Source organism: Falco punctatus (assembly GCF_963210335.1).
Source record: "Falco punctatus genome assembly, chromosome: 1".
Taxonomy (NCBI): domain Eukaryota; kingdom Metazoa; phylum Chordata; class Aves; order Falconiformes; family Falconidae; genus Falco; species Falco punctatus.
The window spans coordinates 94,961,366-94,989,347 of record NC_137580.1 but is presented as its reverse complement, the minus strand read 5'-3'; the positions used below and the strand labels follow the sequence as shown (position 1 = coordinate 94,989,347).

Sequence of the window (27,982 nt, the reverse complement as noted above, 5' to 3'; positions counted from 1 at the left end):
AAAATACGATACCAAGAAAACATCTGCCTGTGCGTCATCAGCTCCCTTCTGAACAGGACAGGAACCCCTACATCTCCAGATCAGCCTCGCAACATGTTCCAGCTGCTCTTCTTTTGCCTCACAAATTGGCACCGTCTAACCCCCAAACTCCGCAGCATCTGAAATTTGGGGGTCAGCAAAATATTTTCGTCATCAGAAGCAAGAAGCATGCATAAAAGCTTTATCTTGATTGTAACACAAGGAAATCTGGATGCAAACAGTAGGAGTTACGAAAACATTTAAATCCTGCCTGGGTATTGAGTTTGGAAAAATAATATTAGACCCACAAGTCACCTGCTCTTGTTTTTGCAGTGTTTGAACAGCCCGTGTAGATCTTTGTTTGAAATGTACACAAACACGTTGAATTTCATGGGCTTAGTAAATAGGTAATCTAAGGCAAGGGGAAGTGTGGGTGACTCGCATTTCTTAGGATCCACCTACATACAGGGATAAAATAATTATTTAATAAAATAATTTCATTATTATCTGCATATATATATGTGCATGTGTGTATATATAGTGTATATATGTATCATATTATACACACGATAGATGTATGTGTGTGCATATATTAGGTATATATATATATGTACAGAACAATAATGAAACAAACGCTCCTTATTTTGCTCCTGTATGTAGGGGTATTTATATATAACATATATTTTTAAACATAGCCAGATTATGAGCAACTGTACAATAAACAAAGTAGCATGTGCATGAGATAGTGAGGACAAATCAGTGGGGGAAAATATTTTACATGGAGGCTTCCAAGGAATGTGACCAAAGCGGTGATTTCTTTGTGGAATTTTGGGAAGGCGGGGGGGGGGGGGGGGAGCGGGGAGGAAAATCCACAAAGGTCTCAGAGCTTTGAGCAAGATCAACCGCACATCATCATGTATTTAGCAAACTAGAATGCAAATGGTTGACAAATAGAAAGAGGGGGAATACATGAACCATAAGCTTCAAAATTATGGAACGCTTCAAGCCTGTGTGCAGAGTTTAAGGACAAAGGGATTTCCCTGACTGTTCCCCCTCTAGAAATAAATCATTGTTGTGAGCAACACTGGAGAACAAAACAGTTTCAGGATATTTATAACACCTTGGCTGGGTCCCTTTTCTAATCAGAGAAGCTGGTGTGGGGTGAGGCTTGTTATTTCCAGCAGAGAAAAGTTAGCTTATTAAAAAGATAATTTTGCGATGGCATTTTAATATCTCTGGCTCGTCATGGAGTTTACTGCTGTTTGGGGGTCCTTACTTTTTATGGTAACATAGCAAAAATGGAAGAGCAAAAGACTGTGCAAAAATACAGCCCCCTCCAAACAGGACACCAAGCACTGGTCGCCACTGTTGAGATGCGGAGCTGTGGCAAGGCACGTTGGTTATCAAGGTGATGATGGGGCCTGGACAGATTCACCTTTATCTGTCACTCCTCTCCTTTCCTCTTGGTTAAGCCTCTTCTAACAAGAATTGACGGTGCTTTGGACCTTGCCTAATACAGTTCAGCAAGTGAGATATATTCTTTGCCCTGTCCACTGTCTTTTGAAGGGCCGGATCCTTCCTTCCAGAAGTAGGGTGTTCCCAGTGAAGGTTGCACCCTAGAAGGTGCTGAGCTCTCCCCTTCCACCTCATTTCCCCCAGCATTAACAGGAGTGAAAGGCACCCCACTAAAGGTGCTCAGATCCTCAAAGGACTTGTCCCTGGAGAGGGGGTAACAGCTGAAGGTTAAGATGAAGGTATTTCCAGCAAAGAAAACAAGGGCAGGAAGGTTCCTCTGGAAACACTGGACCAATTCCCCTTTTCAAATAATTCAGCTAAGTCCAAGAGAACTTGCCCCACACAATAAGAAAGGATTTGGTGCAAAAGAGCTGGGGTGGGTGGGTGTGGGGGTGTGTGTTGTTCCCTGGGAAGGTGCAGAACAAAAATAGATGCAAATCTGCAAAGGCTGTCACAATGAAGTACATCTGAAGTAACTCTATTGTCTTCAGTGGGGTTACTTTGGGCTTACACCATCGTGACTAAGATCAGCATCTCAGCTTGGGCATGCTCATTACAATAAGCGTTCGCTCGGGGAAGTCAAGCATTGCAGCTGCGTCTTGCAACGGGCAAGCGCCTGCCTTTCAGGTAGACTCTGCATCCTCTCCTCTCCTTCCTCCCGCCAGATCTAAGGGTGCTGAGGCTGCAAGTCCTTTGCTTGATCGCCCTCACGAAGCTGAACTCTGCTTGGGCCCCACCGCGGTAACAAGATTTTATGAGTATTGTACAACTGCCGGCAGGGGGAATCTGGCACGCATAGTGGGAGCAATTCACGCGGGGAAGGGAGGGGAGGAAGAAAGAGGTTGTCACAGCCAGCCATTCAAATTAAAGTAGGAGTCAATAAAGCAATTAAACAAGATTTCAGAGAAGCAAACGGAACGGTGAGGAGGGCCCGCACAGCCCATCTCTCTTGCCCATGCAATCCAATTTATGAGCAGAACCTCATTTACCCGTTGGTAGCCAAGGTGCAGCTACATACGGGATAAAGTAACAGCAGAAGCATGAAACAAAAGAGCAGGACACTCTTGAAAGTGCAGGCTGTTTCTCTGTCCTTAAGTATTTCAAAGTGCTGTGCATTTCTTGAAGCCTTTGCAGGGGGAGACCCACGTATCTGAAGGCGCTCGGGAGCCGAAGGGCTTGCTCAGGCTGCACAAACTGCGGTGGGTGAGCGGGGCCGGGAGCTTGTGGCCCCGAGGCGAGCTGGCCACGGGCTCACCCTGCGAGCCGGCCACCGGGCTCACCTTCCGAGCTGGCCACCGGGCTCACCCTGCGAGCCGGCCACGGGCACCCAGCACCGGGCACCCTGCGAGCCGGGCCACAGGTCAACCAGGCCAAGGGCTCGCAGGGAGCAGGAAGGGGCCGCCACTGCCTTCCCAGGTCCCACCACTCACCCCGCAGGCCATGGCTCCTCAGGCCGCAGCGCCCGGGAGGCAGATAGCGGCCACGGGTGTGATTTTGGTGCTGTTGGCCCTATTCTAGGGCTGGGGAAGCGGTGGATGCCCAGAGAGGGAGCGCACCCCTCACGCCTGCTGCCTCCTGCCAAGCTGCCGTCGCCTCACAGCTCAGCCTCCGTGAGGGTGCCCGGAGGAGGCTGTACTGACAGAAGGCCGACCCCAGCCGCCGCCCCCCGCCGTCAGCAGACGCCAAACGCCCTTCTGGCCCTGCTCACGGTCGCGCTTCGCCAGGCCGGGCCGAACCCTGTGACCGCCCCGATACCGTGTGGCGGCAGTGCCGCACTATTTCACCTCCCGTGAGCGGAAGGATTCCGCGAGAGCGGCACGTCTGCGAGTCTCTTCCCGCCCCGCGCTTCCCGCCCGGCGTGTAAAGGGTTCCCGGTGAGCCGCCTCCCCCTCGCAGTATCCGTGCGCCGGCCGAGCTCGCTGAGGAGACGGCGGCCATTTTGTTCAGGGCTGGGTCTCTGCCGAGAGCAGCGGTCGAGGGGGGGAGCCGAGGGGGAAGAGCGAGAGGGAAGAAGGAGAGCGGGGAGGAGAGGAATGTGAAATGTGTGCATTTGATTCGTGTCAATATATAACAACGCTAGGACCGACCGCATGAAGAAATGTAACCTTCTTATATTCACTTGGGTAACCACAAGCCTAAGAAAAACAAAGTGATCAATGTATATAGTTCCTATATATTGCAAAGAACATCTGGCTGCATACCTAGTCCCACCTCCCCCTGCCCCTCCCCTCTCCCGGCCCCGCCGGGGACCAGGCAGCGCCCGCACCGCGCCCGCTACAATGGCGCCACCTGGCGGCGGCCGCCGCGCTGCAGCGCGTCCCAGCGGGCCGGGGCGGGGGCGCACGGGGGGCACTGCGGGGGCTGGGGCGGCACCCGAGCGGGACACTAAGGGACAGGGGGGCGCAGGGGGGCACAGGAGCGCAGGCTGAGCCGCCTCGGGGGGCACAGCGCCCCTCCGCCTCCCCTCGGTGCCCACCGCAGCTCCCGCAGCGCGTGCACTGAGCTGTGCCTGGCCTCAGCCTTCGGTGCCCCCGGGTGCCTGGGTCCCCCCACGGGCCACACTTCTGCCACGGCTACTTATTTTCAGGCACATGCCCCCTACAATTAGCACATGCTCTTTAATTAATTTGCCTTTCTTACTGCTTTGCCCAAGTTATCTCGACTACGGTGCGGCTGGGTGTGCGCATGGCAGATAACGCTGCTATTTCTGGCTCGGGAGGCCAGCACAGCTGCATCCTCCTGGGGCCACATCCCGCGCCCAGCACGGGGCACATCCCTGGGACAGGCCACAGCCCAGGGATGGGGGTATTGTCCATCCTCGGCCCCGTCACCTGCCTTGTCCCCAGCCCAGCCGGCCCCTGGTTTTGTGGGTGGCAGCTCTTCCCCAGACCCCTGAGCTGGGCAGATCCTCCTGGTTATTGCCGCAGTGATAGACCCTTCCAAGTGAAAATGGAGCTGAATCAGGCAAAGAGGCTAAATTAAGCCTGTTTGGAACAAGCTGTTAAACATGCAGACCTTCTGAACGCGAAGGAGAGATGGATAAAACCCTCCCAAAGCCCCCGAAGATGCTGCCAGCAGAAGGGGGATGCAGGGAGGGAGTGCGAGGAAAGGGAAGGATGCCCCCAAGCCCCCCTGCAATGGCAGCTGAGGTGCAGGGAGGTGGCTGAGGGCACAGAAGCCGTCTGTGGCAGAGGAGATGGCCTCCGGCCACCAGCCAGCACTGGGACTCATGGGCCAACCCCACAAGCCCCCTTGGCGTGAACTCCAGGGACAGGGACAGGACAGGGACACCAGCACCAGCTTTAAAACATCATGGATCAGAACCGGGATGGCTTCGTCGACAAGGCAGATCTGAGAGACACGTTTGCTGCACTCGGTGAGCCCCCTTTTAGGACCTTCCCCAGGAGCTTCAACAACGTTAGACTTACTAAGTGAGAAACCAGCTGTGAGCCCCCGTTTAGCCAAGCCCCGGCAGTTAACTGGATCTCCTGTTTTGCTGGAAACTGCCTGATCCAAACCCAGTTCTGTTAGGGAGTGAGATCCCACGCCGGGTGACTCGGAGCAGCTCCTGCAGCAGTGGGTGGTTTATCCCGTAGGTACCCGAGAGAGCCAGCTCCTGGGTCATACAGCCAAATGCTCCCTGCCTGGCTGTGCCCATCCCACAGCATCCCTGGGTGGATGGGCGTTACAGGGATTGACGGGGTTTGTAGGAAGCTCTGAAGTTGCAACCTTGGCTCTCCTGTCGTGGAGGTCAGCACGAAGCAGCGATGGGGCTGGGGAGTCCCAAAGACACCCCAAGCTGAGGGAAGAGGATGCAGGCATTCAGTCCTGTTCGTTTCTGGCACCGGGGGCCAGGGGGAACCACAGTGCTGGTGGGTTTGACCCAAAACAGCTTCTGAGGAGTGCTGAAGGAGGCTGATCCATGGGGCCGTGCAGGAGGGAAGCGGCACAGCTCAGTCCTTTGCAGCCTTCTTTGCTGTGGTCCTGCAGCCCGAGAAACCAGAGCTGGACATGTCCAGCCTACCCACCCTCAGCCAGCACGTGATTCTCCCATCATCACTTCTGCTACTGCCATTCCTTATCAAAGGTGGCTCCCCAGGGCTGTGCCGCTTCCCTCGGCTGGGGGCAAAATCCTCCAGGGGAAGGCTCCTGTGCTGCGTCTTCTAGCCCCCAGTATGTAGAGCGGAGCCCAGAGGTCTGCATGAATTTGCAGCAGGACGTGGACACACAAGTCACCCAACGCTGCTCTCCCCTAGGACGCCTGAATGTGAAAAACGAGGAGATCGATGAGATGATCAAGGAGGCACCCGGCCCCATCAACTTCACTGTGTTCCTCACCATGTTTGGAGAGAAACTGAAAGGTGAGGGGGCACCCGGGAAGCTGGCGGGGTTGGTGGGCACCCACACCATCACTAATATCCCGTCCCACATGGGGAGGCCACCCAGCTCCCAGGATCTCCATCACCATTCCAGGCGAGACCCATCAGAGACTCCTTGCAGGCCTCAGATGGGAGCGGCTCAAGGAAAGGCAGGTGGCACCGACTGCCATGCTGCGGTGTGCAGAGCTTGGGGAGTGGGTCAGAGCAAAGATGCCTCCCACGCCACGGCCAAGAGGTGACACCTAGGGACAACCCGGGGATACCTGTGAAATGATCTCCCTCACCCACCCCTCCCACATCCTTTAGTGCCACCTTCTCCCAGTTGCAACAGAGGGACCCCCCCCAGAGACAGAGGCTTTGTTGGGACTATAACCAGCAAGAACCCCTCTCCCCAAGAGCTCCAGTCTTTGTCCTCCAAATCCTGGCCTTGGGCACTCCCCCCGCCTCCCCATCCCAAGGCACCACAGCTAGGACAAACTCAGCGCCATGTACCCTGAGCAGCTGTCCCCAGGCAGGTCCCTGCACCCCAAAACTCATGCCAACCTGCCATACCAACAGTCCCAAAGGCAGGGCTGGGGCTGCCCATGCAGAGAGCTGGATCTCATCCCATGTCTCCCCAGCCGCTTGCGGGGGATGAGCAGGTCCCCATGCCTCAGTTTCCACAGCCGTTTAAAAAAACCAGCAGGCTGTGCTGCTGCTGTCCCTCCAGAAAAAAGGGGCCGGGAGATCTTGCAGTGCCTCTGAGCCTGCTGACAGCAACGGTGCCACCAAGTGCCACCCTGGCAAGGGCCCTACCTACAGCATGGGTTTGACCCAATGGGCCCATCCAGCTGCACCCTGTATCACTTACACAAGCCAAGGCACGCAGCCCCCCGGCAGATCTGCAGGAGGCTACGAGGCCCCACGAGTCTGTGCCTGGAGCTCTATAAATACACCCGAAAGATTAGATAGCTGCCGGACGCCAGGGCGGTGGTGACACCGACCGCTCTGTGGGCACACCATGACCCTATGTCTGCTCCTCTACATGCCACCACCCACGGTTGAGGTCCCAGCTGCAGGGTCAGCATTCCTGTGGGCCCCCCACTTCCCAGCCTGGCCCTCACCTTCTCCCCAAAGGCTGGGAGAAGCAGGAGGCTGCAGCTGGCTTCCTCCACCGCCACCTGCAACGGCTGTGGCCATGTCACCCGCAGGTGCTGACCCAGAGGAGACAATCCTGAATGCATTCAAGGTGTTCGATCCAGAGGGGAAAGGCCTGAAATCTGCCTAGTGAGTAAGGGGTGCCTCGACGGGGGGCAGGGGGGTGTCCTCACCGAGGCCTCCCTGGTGCTCACCGTGCTCTCTTGTTTGCAGCATCAAAGAAATGCTGATGACGCAGGGCGAGAGGTTTTCCCAGGAAGAGGTACGAGCTCCTTCCCACCCTCCGCCAGCCTCCTGTGCCCTCCACCCCGACAGACCCCCAGCCACAAAGCCCTTCTGCGCTGCCTTTTCAACCCGTTTGTTTCCCGGCAGGTCGATCAGATGTTCGCAGCCTTCCCTCCGGACATTTCTGGCAACCTGGACTACAAAAACCTTGTCCACATCATTACGCACGGTGAAGAGAAGGACTAGCCCACGCTCGGCGCTGGGGCTGGCAGGATCACCTCTGTCTGGGGTGCACGGGGGGCGGGGGGTCCCTTTGCCTCTCTCCTTGGGGAACACATCAATGGCATCCACATTAAACGGCCCTTGGCAAGAGGAAACCCAGCCGCTGGTGTGAGCGGTGCTTGGGCTGGCGTGGTGTGTCTGCGCAGTGCGGCTGTGCCCGGCGGGAGCCCCCGCGCCCTCCCAGACCCCCCTGCCCCAGCCTCCCGGCCCCTGCACATCACCCTCGCGTGCCCTCTCCTCCCCTTGCCTCCTCGGTTCCCAGCGTGGCCCAGCTCCACAGCTCAGTGCACGCCAAACAGGCTGTTTCGCCCACCAGCCCAGGACCAGCGCTGAGCTCAGCTTTACTTCGGGCAGCAGAGAGCTGCCGGCTTCTCCCAGCTTAGCAGGCAAAGCCCTGCGAGCCCGCTCTGCATCCCCCCGTGGCCTCACCAAGCCCCTCGGGCAGGCATGGTGCAGGACCGGGACTGTGGTCACCATGTCCCCGGGTGCACCATTCCCGCGATGCCCGGCTGTGGGAAGCGCGTGGCGTTGAGCAACGGCAACGGCCCCCCCGCCGGAGAGCAGCTGTTCCCACCCCCGGCCATGGCTGCTGTCAGCAGTGGGCCAAGCCGTGCCGAAATATCAGCCGGCAAGCTTTTGAAGCCCGCAGAAGGTGTTGGGAGATGGAAGGATGTCCAGGGCGCAGAAGCAGAGGGGCAGCTGAGGAGCGGAACTGTTTATTTCATTCCTCTGTGCCGGGCTCTCACTCCTCGAGGCTCTTGCTCCCCTTCTTGGCGGCAGCGGCAGCGTGGCCCAGCTCCTTCTTGCAGCTCTGGAGGACCAGCTGGTGCAGCTGCCCGTGGCCCAGCGGCACCTCCCCTGCCCAAGAAAAGGACACCCGTGTCTGCCGGCACAGGCCTTATAGATGTGGTGGGGTGGGACAGGCCGGTGGGGATTGGCTGGGGAGGAGAGGGGGCAGCGGGGGATTGGCCAGGCGGCCATGAGGGGGTTGTGGATTGGCTGTCTGCCTGGCCATAGCCCCTCCCTCCCACCTCACTCACAGGCGGCGATGTCGGCGGGGGTGCTGTCCAGGGCGGGGGGCGGCGGGCAGAGCCGGGCCCGATCCATCACCCACGGGAGGCTGGTGGTGCCCAGGAGCGGGTTGGCGAAGGGCTGGGCCGGCTGCGAGCCCTCAGCCCGCGTGTAGCGCAGGACGCTCTCCATCAGCAGGAGCTCGTTGGTCTCCTTCTCCACGAGACCTGGGTGGGAGGGAATGCTGTCCCACAGGGCCCCTCCACCGGGCCCTGCCCAAACGCGGCCCCGGCGGTCTGCTGGGCAGAGGACCCATGGATTCCCCCCAGGCAGTGCCGTCAGGCTCCCCAGGGGCGAGGGGTCAAGGCTGGGTCCCACACCCAGAGCCAACACGGGGGCTTGGGGGGTCCACCGGGGTGGTTCTACGTCCCGGTTGGCTCCTGAATTCCCTGGGAATTTGGCATCGCAAATTCCCATTAGGGACACCCGTGCATGACGGGGTGGCGGGAGGAAACCAGCTCAGTCTAAACACGGGGCAAGCAGGGGGTGGACAGACAAGGTCTGGGCCATGTGGCAAGCGAAGGCGGGCAGCCCTGACCCACCTAAGATCCGCGCCAGATTCCCATCCGTGATCTGCCCATTTTCTCCAAGCTGCTCCGTTGTCTTTGTAGCATCGCCACCGATTACTTTCAAAAGGGCCTCCACGCCACATTTGATCTGGCCCAGGACTCTGCTGCTCTCCTTGCATCTCTCTTCGCACCAGTTGGCTTCCCTCGTGGTTTCCGCTAGTTTTTCCTATCAGCAAAGGTTTTGCCAGGTGTCACAACAGCCCCTGCTCGCGCCCCCCCACCCCCAGTCCTGGCCAAGTCCAGTCCGGACACTGGAGGCGGCCCAGGAGGGGCTGTGGGATGCTCCCATCCCTGCAGGGGAAAGGCTCTGTGAAGGGGATCCCAAGCTCCCCATGCCACAGCCCAGGCCCCAGGTGCCAGAGAACCAGGGCTGGCAGAAGCCCTGCAGTCACCCTCTCATCATGCACTGGGAGACAGGGCTGCCAAAGCCAATGCAGGGCCCTTTTCTGCCCATGCCTCTCCAGCCGTTGCCCAGAGCGGTGTTGACGGGACCACACTCGCTAGGACACATGCCGGGACACACAGGCTTCTGCTGCCCTGGCAGAGGGAAATCCCGGCTGCCATACCTCCAGCTCCTGCAGGACATGGAAGTTGCTGGTCTCTGCGTCCTCCTGGTCCATCATAAGGGTCGCAATTTCGTTCTGTGTAAACACAAGCACACGGAGGGCATACTGGCTGAATGCTCACCAGATGTGCCTAAGAGAGGCTGGGGACCATCCCTCCACCCTGGGAGCAGGGACATCCCACTTGACCCCTCTGGGGACCACTGTCCCCAGGGCAGGAGGACAAGTCATGACCCCCCTTCTCACTCCAGCCAGCCCCACTCAAGGCCGAGGCAGCTCTTGGCCCTCTTGCATACTGCTGGGTACACGGTGGCAGCATTGAGACACTTTTAGCTCTGAGAACACAGCCTTCCGTCTGTGGGAGTTCTATTTTGGGCTACCGCTTTGCATTCCCCTAATCCCACCCGTGTGGCAGGCTGTGAGCTGGGCTCCGCTGTGAGCAGCGAGGCTGGACACATGGGAGAGGAATAAAACCCACGCCAGCCCCAAAGCACCAGCTGAGAAAGGGCAGACATGAAGGGCTTGGAAGAGACCTGGACATCCTTGATCCTCTGCTTCATCTTCTCCATCTCGTTGTTCAGCTCAGTCATGTAGATGAAGGAGGCAAAGTTCTTCCCCTCCTTTTCGATGAAGTTATCCACCAGGCGGTCAAAGTTCCCGTCCTCTGCCAGCTCCAGCAGGCGCCTGTAAGCCACCTCCTGGCTCTCAAAGCTCTCCATTTGGCTCTGCCTGGCCCACTGGGCTGCCTTCAGGGCTGAGGGAGAGATGGAAAAAGTGCGTGTCCCTGCAGGGCTCCCTTTGCAGAGCCTTTCCCTGCAGGTGCCCTGAGGTTTGGCGTGGGGGCTGGGGCCAGAGGGGCAGAGAGTGTCTTTATTTCACCCAAAACTAAGCAGGGAGCTCCCTGTCCTCATGGGAACGGGGCAAACACGGTGGGATCCTTCCCCAAGAGGACAAAAGGAGCCATAGGGGCAGCTCCCTGCCTCCCCACCCCTCCCTCTGCCCCAAGGGCACCCCAAGACACATGATGCTGGGTGCTTTCACTTGCTTATCACTCTTCATCCTTTCCACTTGTAGGCTGAAGGCTGGGTGAAGGAGCCTGCAGGCAGGGGACAGGTCCCGCCTTTGGGGTGCAGAGCTATGGGGAGAGGTCCCGCCTTTGGGGTGCAGAGCCATAAGCTTGCCTATACGCAACCCCCTTGGGCAACTCTGCCAACTCCTGGCTTGTGCTACCAGTTGCAGGTATTCTCTCTCATCTGGTACCTTTTCTCTTTTTGGCCACTTCCTCCAATTCCGAGCGATCTCTGGACTTGCTCAGCATGAAGTTTTTCAGTTTGTTCTCCTTTTCAAGGGCACGCTTCCGCTCCTGCAGCTCAACATTGAGCTGGACTGTGTCTTCTATGTGCCTTTTGTTCAAGGCTGCAATCCTTGCCAGAGCCCCCATCCTGAGCACAGAGAGCAGCAGGTTACACCACGGGAAGGTATAAGGATTTGTAGTCCTGCCCATTCCCACGCATCTCTGTGCCTGGCCGAGCAAAACCCCCGTGATGCTGTGCACGCTGGCCGGCTCCCATCCAGATGCAGCTGCGTTAGCCCGAGGCCAGCAGCAGCTAACACAGCTCTGGCTGGGGGTTTGTACTCGGACACAGCACCCAGCTGTGGCAGCCAAGCTCACTTTGCCTGGAGCTGGCTGGTCTCTGCTCCAGGTCTGCTGCACCCTCCCATGCAGGCTGAGATGGGACTCGGAGGAAAGAGGCTGCTCCATAGGGCAATTCACCACATCCTGAGAAACTCCTGGCATAGGCGGAGCAAACCCCCCTGGAGGTACCGGTCTCCCTGCACTGACCAAGCACCAAAGCCTTAGCACCCAGCTCTAGACGACAGCGGGTGCATCCTCTCTCTGAAGTTGCAGTTGGCCTCTCTTTACATCGACACCCGTCGCTGGCATTGCCCACCAGCGCCAAGTTTGCCACAGAGGGTTCACAAGGCCACGTACCGCTGCTTGTAGCCTTGTGTGCACTGCTCAGCGGCAGTGTTCATCCTTCTCCTCTGCTGAGCCAGCTTCTTATGGAGCTTCAAGGAGAGCTTGCCCAAAAGAGCTTTCTGGATTTGCAGCTTTTCAATCTCTTCTCGGAGCTCTTTGTTTCTGGACAGGATGGTATGGAAATGGACGGTGACCTGGGGAGAGGCAAGCAAAAGGGTTGAAGCTGGTGCGGGACTTGGGGGCATCAGGTTTCTGCTGAAAGACCTTGACCACGGCTGGGACAAATCTCTTCTCTGAAGTTGCTCCTGTACTATCCCCCTCCCCAAGACAGGGGAGGTAACAGCAGGCTAGACTGATCATGGCACAGACCAGGAGCTGGTGTTGCCTCACTTTGGCACCATAAGATTTCCTCTTCTCCGCTGCTCTCTGAAACTCTCTCTGCAGTCTCCTGAACTCGGCTTCAGACACCTTTTTTTTCTCCATCGCGGGCATGTCCAAAACCTTCTGCTCCTGAGAGGGCTCTGCCCAGGGCCACAGGGAGGGAGAGCTTGATCACTTGAGCAAACACGACCAGCAGTGGTAGACAGCAGACCGGCAAGGCTAGAGAACGTATCCTCCACATCACCCCTGGTTCAGGGGGATGCCCAAGGCAAAGGATGCCCCAGGACAAAGCAGCAGCTCACAATGGCATGCCCAAGCTGTGCAGACAAACCAGAAGGGAATCCAGGGATCAAGGGTGATTCCAGCCACAGATCCCTCCGAATCCTGTCCTACCGATTTGGCACAACGTTATGTAAGAGGAGCTCGGCTCCTGAAAATCTGCCAGGCTCACGAGGAGTGAGCAGCAAGGAGGTGAGAAGAGAAACAAATAAATAAGCACACGTGGCAGCTACCTCCACAGTGGACCACGTTTTCAAATGCTGCATGTAAGCAGAAACTCCAGGTGTCCAAGAGCTGTCAGTGGGATTGTTCTGCATTTTCAGGAGCGTAAGGGGAAACAAAACCTGGATCAGCAAAGCCTCCGCTCTCTGAACACTTGTTACCTGTCCCAGGCCTGGGAAGGCTTTGGTGCAGCAGCCTTTGGGAAGCCTGCAAGTACCTGCATGGGGGATTTCCCACATATTGCATCTGCATTTCAAAATCCCCAGCAGAACAAAGGAATCCCGGGGTGAGTGGAAGATGTCTTTCTCGCTCCCACATCTTGTGTTCAGTGATACGCCTCCCACTGGGGTCCACACAGGCAGAGCAGCCTTTTGACCAACAGCAAATCAACAGACCTTCATCTTATTTCCACTTTCCACTCCTCTGGCAGCCCTCCTGGTCCTCCTTTTTCATTGGTTTTAATTAGAGAAGCAGGTCATCCATGAAGCAGAGTTATGCTGGGGTAAAATCAAAGGAAGCAAAGAAACCAGCCGCGTCCCAGGCTGCTAATGTGCATTTCTGGCCAATGCACTGAGGAACATCCACAAAGTGTTTTCTTCAAGCCGTGTGAAGCTGAAGCTACACAAAAATATCCCACTTCATCTTTCTGAGAAGCAGTTGCCTCTGCTTGTCTTGCAAGGTCTGCTCCACACCATGGGTCAATTCACATCCCTCTGTAACGACATCCAGGCAGCCTGAGGTGAGCTATGCAGGGAGCCACCCCCCTCCCCAGTGCCTCTCCCCTCGCACAACAAAGAGAAAAGGCAAAAAATATGCTCATCCCACCATAAACCAGCTGAAGAAGGGCTGAAAATCCCTTTGCTGGATGTATAGCACTGGCTGACACCAGTTTTTCCTCTTCCCACCCTGTGAACAGCTCAGCTGAGCCCCATGGAAACCCACAAGAACTTTCTAGCCCGTTATGAAACTCAGGTTTTGGCGGAGCATAGAGATTCCTGACCAAAGAGGGGAAGACGGGGGCTCCACTCCTTCCCAAAGCAGCGTCAACTGATCTGCTACTGCTGCTCTCCACTTAAAGTAAGACAAAGCCTCCTTTCGCGCTGTTTCTTCTCTTTTTCTAAGCGATGCAGCAGATGACCATCACGCTTGCCCAGGGATGCTCGACCACAGACAGGACCCATCATAATGGCTCTTGTGCCTGGACTAGCCTTAAAAGTCAGATTCATATAAGAAATTCACCAAGAGGGTGGAATGTGCTGTGTTTTCTTAATCCAAGTAGCTATAGCAGGAAAAATCCTGTTGTGGTCACTGCTACATTAGAAAAAAGCTGCTTAGGACATTTTTATATCAGAAGAATTTTACTAGTAGTATTTTTGCAAGTATGGACCTTCCAAAACTCAGCAACAGAACATGTTTCCATTTGAAAATACCTTTCATCAGAAACCCATAATGTACACCTACTTTATTTAAAAAAAAAAAAAAAAAAAAAAAAGTAGGAAGGACGGAATGGCAAATCACATTTTGCCCGTGTCCAAATAGCCTGTCTCAAAAATTTTGAAGCAGAAATCTTTTACCATTTTTTGTCAAACATGTCACTCGAACAAACTTGAGATGGACTTGTTCTCGTTGTTGACAGCATCTGTTGGTGGGAGATTTCAGACAGAGGCCAGCCGTTGAGACTGAAACCTTTGGCTCGGTGGAAATCAAGTCCTGGCTGGGGTGTGCAGGGTACACCAGTGAGAAGAGAGAGCACGACAAAATCTCCGACAGGCATCGCGCTGCTGGCTGTCTGGGAATGGGGCTGCATTCGGCTTCTGCACATGGTTTGAGCCCTTGGTGAGCCCCAAGGTGAAGCCAGAGGCTCAGGAGCAGCAGCCAGCCCCGAGCTCCTTGCCAGGTTCCGCACAGTGCACCTGCCTGCCTGCAGCTGGCAGGTTTTGTTACTGGAGGGAGATCATTGCACTGTATGTTTTGTAAATAAAATACGATACCAAGAAAACATCTGCCTGTGCGTCATCAGCTCCCTTCTGAACAGGACAGGAACCCCTACATCTCCAGATCAGCCTCGCAACATGTTCCAGCTGCTCTTCTTTTGCCTCACAAATTGGCACCGTCTAACCCCCAAACTCCGCAGCATCTGAAATTTGGGGGTCAGCAAAATATTTTCGTCATCAGAAGCAAGAAGCATGCATAAAAGCTTTATCTTGATTGTAACACAAGGAAATCTGGATGCAAACAGTAGGAGTTACGAAAACATTTAAATCCTGCCTGGGTATTGAGTTTGGAAAAATAATATTAGACCCACAAGTCACCTGCTCTTGTTTTTGCAGTGTTTGAACAGCCCGTGTAGATCTTTGTTTGAAATGTACACAAACACGTTGAATTTCATGGGCTTAGTAAATAGGTAATCTAAGGCAAGGGGAAGTGTGGGTGACTCGCATTTCTTAGGATCCACCTACATACAGGGATAAAATAATTATTTAATAAAATAATTTCATTATTATCTGCATATATATATGTGCATGTGTGTATATATAGTGTATATATGTATCATATTATACACACGATAGATGTATGTGTGTGCATATATTAGGTATATATATATATGTACAGAACAATAATGAAACAAACGCTCCTTATTTTGCTCCTGTATGTAGGGGTATTTATATATAACATATATTTTTAAACATAGCCAGATTATGAGCAACTGTACAATAAACAAAGTAGCATGTGCATGAGATAGTGAGGACAAATCAGTGGGGGAAAATATTTTACATGGAGGCTTCCAAGGAATGTGACCAAAGCGGTGATTTCTTTGTGGAATTTTGGGAAGGCGGGGGGGGGGGGGGGGGAGCGGGGAGGAAAATCCACAAAGGTCTCAGAGCTTTGAGCAAGATCAACCGCACATCATCATGTATTTAGCAAACTAGAATGCAAATGGTTGACAAATAGAAAGAGGGGGAATACATGAACCATAAGCTTCAAAATTATGGAACGCTTCAAGCCTGTGTGCAGAGTTTAAGGACAAAGGGATTTCCCTGACTGTTCCCCCTCTAGAAATAAATCATTGTTGTGAGCAACACTGGAGAACAAAACAGTTTCAGGATATTTATAACACCTTGGCTGGGTCCCTTTTCTAATCAGAGAAGCTGGTGTGGGGTGAGGCTTGTTATTTCCAGCAGAGAAAAGTTAGCTTATTAAAAAGATAATTTTGCGATGGCATTTTAATATCTCTGGCTCGTCATGGAGTTTACTGCTGTTTGGGGGTCCTTACTTTTTATGGTAACATAGCAAAAATGGAAGAGCAAAAGACTGTGCAAAAATACAGCCCCCTCCAAACAGGACACCAAGCACTGGTCGCCACTGTTGAGATGCGGAGCTGTGGCAAGGCACGTTGGTTATCAAGGTGATGATGGGGCCTGGACAGATTCACCTTTATCTGTCACTCCTCTCCTTTCCTCTTGGTTAAGCCTCTTCTAACAAGAATTGACGGTGCTTTGGACCTTGCCTAATACAGTTCAGCAAGTGAGATATATTCTTTGCCCTGTCCACTGTCTTTTGAAGGGCCGGATCCTTCCTTCCAGAAGTAGGGTGTTCCCAGTGAAGGTTGCACCCTAGAAGGTGCTGAGCTCTCCCCTTCCACCTCATTTCCCCCAGCATTAACAGGAGTGAAAGGCACCCCACTAAAGGTGCTCAGATCCTCAAAGGACTTGTCCCTGGAGAGGGGGTAACAGCTGAAGGTTAAGATGAAGGTATTTCCAGCAAAGAAAACAAGGGCAGGAAGGTTCCTCTGGAAACACTGGACCAATTCCCCTTTTCAAATAATTCAGCTAAGTCCAAGAGAACTTGCCCCACACAATAAGAAAGGATTTGGTGCAAAAGAGCTGGGGTGGGTGGGTGTGGGGGTGTGTGTTGTTCCCTGGGAAGGTGCAGAACAAAAATAGATGCAAATCTGCAAAGGCTGTCACAATGAAGTACATCTGAAGTAACTCTATTGTCTTCAGCGGGGTTACTTTGGGCTTACACCATCGTGACTAAGATCAGCATCTCAGCTTGGGCATGCTCATTACAATAAGCGTTCGCTCGGGGAAGTCAAGCATTGCAGCTGCGTCTTGCAACGGGCAAGCGCCTGCCTTTCAGGTAGACTCTGCATCCTCTCCTCTCCTTCCTCCCGCCAGATCTAAGGGTGCTGAGGCTGCAAGTCCTTTGCTTGATCGCCCTCACGAAGCTGAACTCTGCTTGGGCCCCACCGCGGTAACAAGATTTTATGAGTATTGTACAACTGCCGGCAGGGGGAATCTGGCACGCATAGTGGGAGCAATTCACGCGGGGAAGGGAGGGGAGGAAGAAAGAGGTTGTCACAGCCAGCCATTCAAATTAAAGTAGGAGTCAATAAAGCAATTAAACAAGATTTCAGAGAAGCAAACGGAACGGTGAGGAGGGCCCGCACAGCCCATCTCTCTTGCCCATGCAATCCAATTTATGAGCAGAACCTCATTTACCCGTTGGTAGCCAAGGTGCAGCTACATACGGGATAAAGTAACAGCAGAAGCATGAAACAAAAGAGCAGGACACTCTTGAAAGTGCAGGCTGTTTCTCTGTCCTTAAGTATTTCAAAGTGCTGTGCATTTCTTGAAGCCTTTGCAGGGGGAGACCCACGTATCTGAAGGCGCTCGGGAGCCGAAGGGCTTGCTCAGGCTGCACAAACTGCGGTGGGTGAGCGGGGCCGGGAGCTTGTGGCCCCGAGGCGAGCTGGCCACGGGCTCACCCTGCGAGCCGGCCACCGGGCTCACCTTCCGAGCTGGCCACCGGGCTCACCCTGCGAGCCGGCCACGGGCACCCAGCACCGGGCACCCTGCGAGCCGGGCCACAGGTCAACCAGGCCAAGGGCTCGCAGGGAGCAGGAAGGGGCCGCCACTGCCTTCCCAGGTCCCACCACTCACCCCGCAGGCCATGGCTCCTCAGGCCGCAGCGCCCGGGAGGCAGATAGCGGCCACGGGTGTGATTTTGGTGCTGTTGGCCCTATTCTAGGGCTGGGGAAGCGGTGGATGCCCAGAGAGGGAGCGCACCCCTCACGCCTGCTGCCTCCTGCCAAGCTGCCGTCGCCTCACAGCTCAGCCTCCGTGAGGGTGCCCGGAGGAGGCTGTACTGACAGAAGGCCGACCCCAGCCGCCGCCCCCCGCCGTCAGCAGACGCCAAACGCCCTTCTGGCCCTGCTCACGGTCGCGCTTCGCCAGGCCGGGCCGAACCCTGTGACCGCCCCGATACCGTGTGGCGGCAGTGCCGCACTATTTCACCTCCCGTGAGCGGAAGGATTCCGCGAGAGCGGCACGTCTGCGAGTCTCTTCCCGCCCCGCGCTTCCCGCCCGGCGTGTAAAGGGTTCCCGGTGAGCCGCCTCCCCCTCGCAGTATCCGTGCGCCGGCCGAGCTCGCTGAGGAGACGGCGGCCATTTTGTTCAGGGCTGGGTCTCTGCCGAGAGCAGCGGTCGAGGGGGGGAGCCGAGGGGGAAGAGCGAGAGGGAAGAAGGAGAGCGGGGAAGAGAGGAGGAAGGGGAGAAGCTGAGCCAGAACAAGGGGAGACGTGCCGGCCAAGCAGCGAGCGGAGGGAGGGGGAACCTCGGGGAGGGGTCCGCCCGTCCGCTGAGAGGCGATGGCGGATATAGACAAGCTCAACATCGACAGCATCATCCAACGGCTGCTGGAGGGTGAGGGTCGGGGATGGCACGGGGCGGGGGGCCATGGTCTGGGGGGCGGGGGGCCATGGTGGGCGGGGGGCGGCCGAGCCGGTGCCCGGGAGCCCGCCGGTGCGGCGCCTCGGGGTCCCGCCTCAGCCGCCGCCGCGGGTGATGCACGGCGTCCTGCCTGCCCGGTGAGGTCGGGGGGGCAAAATGGAGGGGCGCCGAGGCGCTTTGTCTCGCCGGGGCTCGCCTCCGCCGCCGCCCCGGGCGGCTCTGCCTGTCAGTCCCAACTTTTCCCTCAGCCCTTGTGTTTCCGAGCTGTTTGTGCCCTCCGGTCCCCTCTGTGCGCCCGGTGCAGTGTTTGGGTCAGCCGCCTGCCCTCCTCCTCCCCTGCAGCTCTAAGGAGGTGCTTCATTTAGTAGTATTTACGTAGGGCACTGTTTAAAAAAAACCTGGGGTTTTCTCTTAGCTTCCGCACATGTACGAGGGCTCTGTGCTTGGCTGAGTAGTCGTGGGGCTCTGGAAGTAAGACCTAGCGTGTGTAAAGGGTCTGTTGAGGCAGCTTTTCAGAAAGTCGGGAGGAGACTTGAGGATATCGTGGGTTTAGCTTTGATTAGCTGCTTGCGTTAATGCTACCATAGGACTTTGGCTCATCATTCGTAGCATCTGGTGACTTTTTAGGTGTGAATAGAGGGTCGGATTTCAGTCTTTCAGACGGTCTGTTGAAGGGATTACTGTCTTGTGTTGTTAGTGCTTTGTGTTGAAAAGAGTTGCTTGAGAGTTTGTAAATCAAAGGAAAACCTAGAAGTTGCAGGGGCTACCTTCAGCATCATCCCTTCAGTTGCACGGGTCAGCACCGGACTAGGATTTTGGACTAATCTTTCTTAGGGCAAAAGCAGAGAAGTAGCCAATGGCACATTTTCCAGACTGCCAGCAGGCACTGCTTTGGTTGCTGTTAACACCTCCTCACCCTGGGGAGTGGTGGCAGCATGGAGCTGGGTTCTCCAAACGCCGAAGAACCCAGTGGACTTTGCTCTATAGTGGATCAGAGAAGAAACACAAAAAGGACAGGCACCGTGGACTGTATTTTGAGGCTGGACTAGTCCAAGCGAAGGGAGAGCAGGCTTTTGAGTCACCCAGTGGCATTGTTTCTGGAAAAATAATGTCCGCCCCTGCATCTCTACCTTTATTCTGAACTGGAGCTCTGGCCCTATTTCTGCTGAGGGTGAAGAGAAGCGAACCAGAGAGGAGGGATCTGCAGTATGAGGCAGTCAGGGCCACCGAGACAAAGTGACAACCTCATCCCTGGAGAGGTGGTGTTTATTATCCCACGGAGCTGTTGATTGTGCAGGAATGGGATGAAAAGCCCTGGGAGCTTCCCCCAGCCCCGACGGGAGCCTCAGGCTTCAGTGCCTTCCCAGCATCGCTCTGCCCTCGGTTGTGATTTTTCTTACCTAGTGCCACATTCTGCTTTCTGCCATGAGAATCATTTCCAATTAAATGCATCCTCAGAGCCTGTCTGGCTGTGAATTAGCCTGGAACTTGATGGCTGGCTTGTTAGCTCATCAGAGTCTCCGGGATAACGGCAAAGCGCAACCTCAGGAGCGATGTGCTGGCTGGGGCTTTTGCTCATCGCCTTGAACTGGCCGCACCCTGCAACCTGGGCCGCAGATGCCCTTTGCTCACCTTCAGCACCTCCTCTGTTCCCCTTCATCCCAGAGCTGAGTAAGCAACACCAGGTCTACAAAACACAGCCCTGCTGCAGCCTCCAGCGCTGTCTCGTGCTTCTGCCCTCCAGGGATCTCTGGGTTTGCCGAGTCCCTGGGAAGGAGCTGGCCACGCACTCCAGCTTATGAGGAAGGGATTATCACAGCTCTTGTGACTCAGCCCGTGGCTCCCGTGTGCTTCCCTGCACGGAAGGGAGAGAAGCAGGCAGGAATCCTCAGTTTGTCCCCTCTACCGGGCTGCCTAAAGAGTCTCTGTCCCCAGGGACATTCCCCAGGCCGGCAGTGCCAACCATTGGTGCTGTCCCGACGGCAGGCATCTTGAGCGTGTCTGGATGCTGAGGGCAATGGCAGTGATGTGGTGATTGCAGCCTCTCCACAAGGAACACAGGTCGGAGGGCCGGGGAGGCGGCTGTGGGGCCGGCAAGGAAGGGAAAGCAGCTCTGTGGCCCCAAAGTGCTGCTGGGGATGGTGAAGCCCTGGGTGCTGCTTTCCAGTTGGAGCAAAAGGCTTCCAAGTCCCAAATTACGGGCTGATTCAAACACTGCAAAGGGAAGCAAGAACGGGTAAAATGTGGGTTTCTGCTTGCTGTGGACATGCAGGCAGGGAGATGCTGGAGCACATGCTTCAGGGCTGGTTGTGGGACACGGAAACCGCTTGGGTCTGTTTCGCGTGGGCTCCCAGCGCTGCCCATGGGGTGGGTGGGGGTGCCCCGGCCGCCCCCTTGGTGACAGTCACAATGGAGACCCCATCCATGCTGCGGTGGGACCTGGCAACGGGGCCAGTGCCTGTTCCACAGAGCCTGGGGCAGGGACCAGGGCTGGCTCCCTGCCAGGCTCTCCTCTCTCCTGCACTTCCCATGGGAGGCAGGGGGCTGCTCTTTGGGAATATCTGACTGCCACCGTGGTCCCATCCCCTGGCTGGAGAGGAACCGCAGCACCCTGCGGTGGGGTGAGCAGCGCTGGGGGCAAGAGGGGAGCCTGGGGGGCTGCAGCAGGGCTGGGGGGGACCAGCGGTGGGGGTGAGGGCTGCGTGGTCAGCCCCAGCACCTTCCCTGCCTGCGGCGGGACAGGGGCTGAATCCAGGCGATACCCCCCACTTACGCTCCCCGAGGGCTCTGCCCGCCACATGGGGGGCCTTGGCCTCGCCGGGATTTCTGTGGAAACCCAGGTACTGGACAGGGTGGAACAGCTCAAACCATCTGTTCTTCCCCTACTTATAAACTCGACAGGAGGAGTGTGTTTTGCGATGACATCACTACGGATGCTCTCCTTTTATTCGTCGCGCAGCCATCTGTGATGGTTTCCTCATGTGCCAAACACGCGAGCGGGTGCTGAGGGACGGGCAGGGGGACACAAACACCCCCTTAACCAGCGTTTCATTTCTCCCCTTGGGAAGCAGGTCTGTCCCCGCAGAGGCTCCATCATCCCCTTCCTGAGGCGTCTGCAGAGCAACCAGCAGAGTTAGCTGGAAGAAATGATGGACTCAAAGGTATAAAGTGAAGCACAAACCCAAGCTGAACTTCTCTGCAGGTGCAGGTCTGCCACGGGGACCTCACCTGCAGAAATAAACGTGGCGGTGCGGTCAGCCGGGCAGGCGGTGGGGAGCCAGGCTTGCTTTGGCCAGCAGTGTTGGGTGGTGGGGGGACTAATTCTGCAGCCCTCCTGTGCTGGGCATGAAGCTGTGAGGTGGCTCGGCAGCTCTCATGGAGTTGGTTTGGATGACTCAGTGTTATGGGTGGTCAGGCATATTGTGACGTCATGAATACTGGGTGGCAGCGAAGAGCTGAAGGTGGTGACAAACGGCTGGAGGTGGTGGTGCCATCCACCCGCTCCCCAGTGTCCAGCTCTGCTGTCTACCGCTGCTGGTCGTGTTTGCTCAAGTGACCGAGCTCTCCCTCCCTGTGGCAGTGGGGAGAGCCCTCTCTGGAGCAGAAGGTTTTGGACGTGCCCGCGATGGAGAAAAAAAAGGTGTCTGAAGCCGAGTTCAGGAGACTGCAGAGAGAGTTTCAGAGAGCAGCGGAGAAGAGGAAATCTTACGGTGCCAACGTGAGGCAGCAAATGCAGGCTCAGGAGTGAGTGCAGCTTTGTGTTTGGAAAGTTCCTCCATGCCGAGATCTGGGGACCCCGGTGCTGAAGTGAGGAGGGGTGAGGACTTGCTCCCGGATTGCAGGTGGGATGTGCTAAAGGTCATTTGTTGTTGTGTTTTTACAGAAAAGAAATAGCGTCGCTGACTCAAGAACGCAAAGAGGTGTTATTAACACCGAGCCAGATCCCATCCCCAAGAAACAGGATGCGGGATGAGAGGAATTGTACGGGGCTCCAAGGCCTTTTGCAGACCAAGTATCAGTGTGATTCCCTGATTAAAGACAGAAAAGCCCTGTTAGCTGAGCTGGACAAGGAGGTAAGAGCATCTGGAGCGTTCCCTGGCTGAGCATGGTAGAGCAGTGCAGAGTCACAGAGTCAACCCTGTGTAAAACGCGCTTGGTTCAGGCTTTGGAATATAATGCTGCCTCCTGGCAAAAACCACAAGACAATGCCAAGCGGGCAGAGCCAGGCTCCCATTCAAGTCAGCACTGGCTGGAAACGTAAGGTCTGACTCTCAACCACCTTGTTGTCCCACGGGTCTCTGCAGCTGCTCTTTGACGGCACGCGCCTGCCTGGGGTCACACAACATCCCTCTGCTTGTCCCTTGAGGTTTTTTTTTTCCTCATGAAAAAAAAAAAAAAGGCAAAACTGGAACAGTCCGTTGTGCTGCCTGAGACGCGGGAAATAGAGGAGCAGCAACATCTAAGGGATGTCCCGTCACTTCTCCTGAGGACAGTCTGGTTGGGTTTGGTCAGTTGGTGGGGTGGCATGCCCAGGGCAACCCAGTGCTACGGAAGTGACAGGTCCCTGCAGCTTTCTGCTCTGGACAAGCCACCCATGACGGAAGCCAGGGAACATGCTCAGGTGGTTTGCAGGTGCCAGATGTGCTGTAGAGTTTTCCGCAACAGGGTTAGCTTTCAATCAGGGATCTCTTGGCTGAGTCATACCTCTCCCACCTGCCCCCTGCTTCGTTGTTCTCCAACTCCTTCGTTCTTCTCACGGATTTATTTCCTCTGGCAGCTGCCCACTTCTGACAAAAGTGTTCCTCCACTCACTCCCAGGGAGTACTGCGCAGACCCCTGTCTGGCCAGCACTCTACCCCTACCAAAAAGCCACCCTCCTTGCCTCTTCTGCTCGGCACAGAGTGCTGCTGTGCCGCCTTCAGCACCTGCTGAATTTCCCTCCAGAGGCAGCTGCGTTTCCTTTGAGACACGAAAATAAACCCATTCCTAGTTACAGCGTATGTTTCTTGAGTGTGCAGGGTGGGATCCCTTGGGATTAAAGCTGCTGCTGTAACTGTGAGCTCCTTAATGACATGGTTGCTGTAGTTCAGGTCAACAGAGGGTATTTTCTTTGGCTAAGTGTCCTGCCAAGAGTCCAGAACGTAGGGGTGGAGATTATACTGACTTTTTTTTTTTCTTTCTTTCTTTTTTCTAACCTGTACGTGCAGATACTAGAGCTGGAAAAAAAGATGGCGAGGCAAAACCGGGCAGCAGTGAAGGCGAAGCAAGCAAACGGTAGCAAACAGCTGCAAAAGCAGATTGAGACACTGGAGCTGCATCTAAACAACGTAAGCAAACATTTTGCAGACCTCCGGAGACCATGTGTGGGGCCACACCGGGGCCTGTGTGCAACCCCCTTTTTGGCCAGGACCAAGTGTAATGCTGCAGATGCATTTGGTTGAGACAAACTGCATAAAGGAGGAGCTGGCTCGTTCCTCTGGCCTGCTTGCTCCCAGAGTATCTCAAAGGCTCCTTCAAGCTTGGTGACCCAAATGCAGCACTCGGGCCATGCCAAGAAGCCTGAAGGTCTGCACCTGTTTAGTGATAAACCTGAGCTGCCTGCAGCCACCTTGCCTTGGACAACACCAGCTCCTGGTCTGTGCCATGATCAGCCTAGCCTGCTGTTACCTCCCCTGTCTTGGGGAGGGGGATAGTACAGGAGCAACTTCAGAGAAGAGATTTGTCCCAGCCGTGGTCAAGGTCTTTCAGCAGAAACCTGATGCCCCCAAGTCCCGCACCAGCTTCAACCCTTTTGCTTGCCTCTCCCCAGGTCACCGTCCATTTCCATACCATCCTGTCCAGAAACAAAGAGCTCCGAGAAGAGATTGAAAAGCTGCAAATCCAGAAAGCTCTTTTGGGCAAGCTCTCCTTGAAGCTCCATAAGAAGCTGGCTCAGCAGAGGAGAAGGATGAACACTGCCGCTGAGCAGTGCACACAAGGCTACAAGCAGCGGTACGTGGCCTTGTGAACCCTCTGTGGCAAACTTTGCGCTGGTGGGCAATGCCAGCGACGGGTGTCGATGTAAAGAGAGGCCAACTGCAACTTCAGAGAGAGGATGCACCCGCTGTCGTCTAGAGCTGGGTGCTAAGGCTTTGGTGCTTGGTCAGTGCAGGGAGACCGGTACCTCCAGGGGGGTTTGCTCCGCCTATGCCAGGAGTTTCTCAGGATGTGGTGAATTGCCCTATGGAGCAGCCTCTTTCCTCCGAGTCCCATCTCAGCCTGCATGGGAGGGTGCAGCAGACCTGGAGCAGAGACCAGCCAGCTCCAGGCAAAGTGAGCTTGGCTGCCACAGCTGGGTGCTGTGTCCGAGTACAAACCCCCAGCCAGAGCTGTGTTAGCTGCTGCTGGCCTCGGGCTAACGCAGCTGCATCTGGATGGGAGCTGGCCAGCGTGCACAGCATCACGGGGGTTTTGCTCGGCCAGGCACAGAGATGCGTGGGAATGGGCAGGACTACAAATCCTTATACCTTCCCGTGGTGTAACCTGCTGCTCTCTGTGCTCAGGATGGGGGCTCTGGCAAGGATTGCAGCCTTGAACAAAAGGCACATAGAAGACACAGTCCAGCGCAATGTTGAGCTGCAGGAGCGGAAGCGTGCCCTTGAAAAGGAGAACAAACTGAAAAACTTCATGCTGACCAAGTCCAGAGATCGCTCGGAATTGGAGGAAGTGGCCAAAAAGAGAAAAGGTACCAGATGAGAGAGAATACCTGCAACTGGTAGCACAAGCCAGGAGTTGGCAGAGTTGCCCAAGGGGGTTGCGTATAGGCAAGCTTATGGCTCTGCACCCCAAAGGCGGGACCTCTCCCCATAGCTCTGCACCCCAAAGGCGGGACCTCTCCCCATAGCTCTGCACCCCAAAGGCGGGACCTGTCCCCTGCCTGCAGGCTCCTTCACCCAGCCTTCAGCCTACAAGTGGAAAGGATGAAGAGTGATAAGCAAGTGAAAGCACCCAGCATCATGTGTCTTGGGGTGCCCTTGGGGCAGAGGGAGGGGTGGGGAGGCAGGGAGCTGCCCCTATGGCTCCTTTTGTCCTCTTGGGGAAGGATCCCACCGTGTTTGCCCCGTTCCCATGAGGACAGGGAGCTCCCTGCTTAGTTTTGGGTGAAATAAAGACACTCTCTGCCCCTCTGGCCCCAGCCCCCACGCCAAACCTCAGGGCACCTGCAGGGAAAGGCTCTGCAAAGGGAGCCCTGCAGGGACACGCACTTTTTCCATCTCTCCCTCAGCCCTGAAGGCAGCCCAGTGGGCCAGGCAGAGCCAAATGGAGAGCTTTGAGAGCCAGGAGGTGGCTTACAGGCGCCTGCTGGAGCTGGCAGAGGACGGGAACTTTGACCGCCTGGTGGATAACTTCATCGAAAAGGAGGGGAAGAACTTTGCCTCCTTCATCTACATGACTGAGCTGAACAACGAGATGGAGAAGATGAAGCAGAGGATCAAGGATGTCCAGGTCTCTTCCAAGCCCTTCATGTCTGCCCTTTCTCAGCTGGTGCTTTGGGGCTGGCGTGGGTTTTATTCCTCTCCCATGTGTCCAGCCTCGCTGCTCACAGCGGAGCCCAGCTCACAGCCTGCCACACGGGTGGGATTAGGGGAATGCAAAGCGGTAGCCCAAAATAGAACTCCCACAGACGGAAGGCTGTGTTCTCAGAGCTAAAAGTGTCTCAATGCTGCCACCGTGTACCCAGCAGTATGCAAGAGGGCCAAGAGCTGCCTCGGCCTTGAGTGGGGCTGGCTGGAGTGAGAAGGGGGGTCATGACTTGTCCTCCTGCCCTGGGGACAGTGGTCCCCAGAGGGGTCAAGTGGGATGTCCCTGCTCCCAGGGTGGAGGGATGGTCCCCAGCCTCTCTTAGGCACATCTGGTGAGCATTCAGCCAGTATGCCCTCCGTGTGCTTGTGTTTACACAGAACGAAATTGCGACCCTTATGATGGACCAGGAGGACGCAGAGACCGGCAACTTCCATGTCCTGCAGGAGCTGGAGGTATGGCAGCCGGGATTTCCCTCTGCCAGGGCAGCAGAAGCCTGTGTGTCCCGGCATGTGTCCTAGCGAGTGTGGTCCCGTCAACACCGCTCTGGGCAACGGCTGGAGAGGCATGGGCAGAAAAGGGCCCTGCATTGGCTTTGGCAGCCCTGTCTCCCAGTGCATGATGAGAGGGTGACTGCAGGGCTTCTGCCAGCCCTGGTTCTCTGGCACCTGGGGCCTGGGCTGTGGCATGGGGAGCTTGGGATCCCCTTCACAGAGCCTTTTTCCTGCAGGGATGGGAGCATCCCACAGCCCCTCCTGGGCCGCCTCCAGTGTCCGGACTGGACTTGGCCAGGACTGGGGGTGGGGGGGCGCAAGCAGGGGCTGTTGTGACACCTGGCAAAACCTTTGCTGATAGGAAAAACTAGCGGAAACCACGAGGGAAGCCAACTGGTGCGAAGAGAGATGCAAGGAGAGCAGCAGAGTCCTGGGCCAGATCAAATGTGGCGTGGAGGCCCTTTTGAAAGTAATCGGTGGCGATGCTACAAAGACAACGGAGCAGCTTGGAGAAAATGGGCAGATCACGGATGGGAATCTGGCGCGGATCTTAGGTGGGTCAGGGCTGCCCGCCTTCGCTTGCCACATGGCCCAGACCTTGTCTGTCCACCCCCTGCTTGCCCCGTGTTTAGACTGAGCTGGTTTCCTCCCGCCACCCCGTCATGCACGGGTGTCCCTAATGGGAATTTGCGATGCCAAATTCCCAGGGAATTCAGGAGCCAACCGGGACGTAGAACCACCCCGGTGGACCCCCCAAGCCCCCGTGTTGGCTCTGGGTGTGGGACCCAGCCTTGACCCCTCGCCCCTGGGGAGCCTGATGGCACTGCCTGGGGGGAATCCATGGGTCCTCTGCCCAGCAGACCGCCGGGGCCGCGTTTGGGCAGGGCCCGGTGGAGGGGCCCTGTGGGACAGCATTCCCTCCCACCCAGGTCTCGTGGAGAAGGAGACCAACGAGCTCCTGCTGATGGAGAGCGTCCTGCGCTACACGCGGGCTGAGGGCTCGCAGCCGGCCCAGCCCTTCGCCAACCCGCTCCTGGGCACCACCAGCCTCCCGTGGGTGATGGATCGGGCCCGGCTCTGCCCGCCGCCCCCCGCCCTGGACAGCACCCCCGCCGACATCGCCGCCTGTGAGTGAGGTGGGAGGGAGGGGCTACGGCCAGGCAGACAGCCAATCCACAACCCCCTCATGGCCGCCTGGCCAATCCCCCGCTGCCCCCTCTCCTCCCCAGCCAATCCCCACCGGCCTGTCCCACCCCACCACATCTATAAGGCCTGTGCCGGCAGACACGGGTGTCCTTTTCTTGGGCAGGGGAGGTGCCGCTGGGCCACGGGCAGCTGCACCAGCTGGTCCTCCAGAGCTGCCAGAAGGAGCTGGGCCACGCTGCCGCTGCCGCCAAGAAGGGGAGCAAGAGCCTCGAGGAGTGAGAGCCCGGCACAGAGGAATGAAATAAACAGTTCCGCTCCTCAGCTGCCCCTCTGCTTCTGCGCCCTGGACATCCTTCCATCTCCCAACACCTTCTGCGGGCTTCAAAAGCTTGCCGGCTGATATTTCGGCACGGCTTGGCCCACTGCTG

At 56.2% G+C, this 27,982-nt stretch overlaps 3 protein-coding genes and 1 long non-coding RNA gene across 7 annotated transcripts; 2 read left to right on the top strand and 2 right to left on the bottom strand.

The window, feature by feature from the left end:
• The first annotated feature begins 4,210 nt into the window (after positions 1-4,210).
• Positions 4,211-8,116, top strand: LOC308071437 (myosin regulatory light chain 2A, cardiac muscle isoform-like). 2 transcript variants are annotated; one of them, XM_080406843.1, is made up of 5 exons: positions 4,211-4,909; positions 5,790-5,894; positions 7,103-7,178; positions 7,263-7,311; positions 7,422-8,116. In XM_080406843.1, the coding sequence occupies exons 1-5, from the start codon at positions 4,846-4,848 to the stop codon at positions 7,518-7,520; spliced, it is 393 nt and encodes a 130-aa protein (XP_080262969.1). In that variant the 5' UTR covers positions 4,211-4,845; the 3' UTR covers positions 7,521-8,116. The 2 variants fall into 2 exon arrangements, with proteins under 2 accessions (XP_080262969.1, XP_080262968.1); XM_080406842.1 differs by lacking the exon at positions 4,211-4,909 and having other exon boundaries at positions 5,753-7,178.
• Positions 8,117-8,256: 140 nt separating this feature from the next.
• Positions 8,257-12,085, bottom strand: LOC308071351 (coiled-coil domain-containing protein 63-like). Its single transcript, XM_080406660.1, has 7 exons — positions 11,753-12,085; positions 11,020-11,201; positions 10,293-10,513; positions 9,763-9,837; positions 9,170-9,362; positions 8,597-8,794; positions 8,257-8,414 (listed from the first exon to the last, which is right to left on the bottom strand). The coding sequence occupies exons 1-7, from the start codon at positions 11,983-11,985 to the stop codon at positions 8,299-8,301; spliced, it is 1,218 nt and encodes a 405-aa protein (XP_080262786.1). The 5' UTR covers positions 11,986-12,085; the 3' UTR covers positions 8,257-8,298.
• A 2,017-nt stretch (positions 12,086-14,102) lies between these two features.
• LOC308071485 lies at positions 14,103-17,968 on the bottom strand. Its single transcript, XR_013931230.1, has 2 exons — positions 17,891-17,968; positions 14,103-17,829 (listed from the first exon to the last, which is right to left on the bottom strand). It is a non-coding gene; the product is annotated as an uncharacterized lncRNA (long non-coding RNA).
• A 212-nt stretch (positions 17,969-18,180) lies between these two features.
• LOC308071217 (coiled-coil domain-containing protein 63-like) lies at positions 18,181-27,875 on the top strand. 3 transcript variants are annotated; one of them, XM_080406300.1, is made up of 12 exons: positions 18,181-18,327; positions 21,426-21,515; positions 21,935-22,098; positions 22,238-22,427; positions 23,562-23,681; positions 24,164-24,345; positions 24,897-25,078; positions 25,619-25,839; positions 26,295-26,369; positions 26,770-26,962; positions 27,338-27,535; positions 27,718-27,875. In XM_080406300.1, exons 2-12 carry the CDS (start codon positions 21,501-21,503, stop codon positions 27,831-27,833), a joined length of 1,656 nt encoding a protein of 551 aa, XP_080262426.1. In that variant the 5' UTR covers positions 18,181-18,327; positions 21,426-21,500; the 3' UTR covers positions 27,834-27,875. The 3 variants fall into 3 exon arrangements, with proteins under 3 accessions (XP_080262426.1, XP_080262428.1, XP_080262427.1); XM_080406301.1 differs by lacking the exon at positions 18,181-18,327 and adding an exon at positions 19,022-20,415; XM_080406302.1 differs by lacking the exons at positions 21,426-21,515; positions 21,935-22,098 and having other exon boundaries at positions 18,197-18,327.
• Positions 27,876-27,982: the final 107 nt, after the last annotated feature.

Bases quoted from the DNA above. Each gene is read 5' to 3' on its own strand.
- LOC308071351 (XM_080406660.1), bottom strand. From the start codon at position 11,985: ATGCCCCCAAGTCCCGCACCAGCTTCAACCCTTTTGCTTGCCTCTCCC. The intron at 10,514-11,019 runs GTACCAGATGAG...TCTCTCCCTCAG, and splicing joins AGTGGCCAAAAAGAGAAAAG to CCCTGAAGGCAGCCCAGTGG. The intron at 8,415-8,596 runs GTGAGTGAGGTG...TTTCTTGGGCAG, and splicing joins CCCCGCCGACATCGCCGCCT to GGGAGGTGCCGCTGGGCCAC.
- LOC308071437 (XM_080406842.1), top strand. From the start codon at position 6,913: ATGACCCTATGTCTGCTCCTCTACATGCCACCACCCACGGTTGAGGTC. The intron at 7,179-7,262 runs GTGAGTAAGGGG...TCTTGTTTGCAG, and splicing joins AAAGGCCTGAAATCTGCCTA to CATCAAAGAAATGCTGATGA. The intron at 7,312-7,421 runs GTACGAGCTCCT...GTTTCCCGGCAG, and splicing joins AGAGGTTTTCCCAGGAAGAG to GTCGATCAGATGTTCGCAGC.
- LOC308071217 (XM_080406300.1), top strand. The intron at 22,428-23,561 runs GTAAGAGCATCT...CTGTACGTGCAG, and splicing joins TAGCTGAGCTGGACAAGGAG to ATACTAGAGCTGGAAAAAAA. The intron at 23,682-24,163 runs GTAAGCAAACAT...GCCTCTCCCCAG, and splicing joins TGGAGCTGCATCTAAACAAC to GTCACCGTCCATTTCCATAC.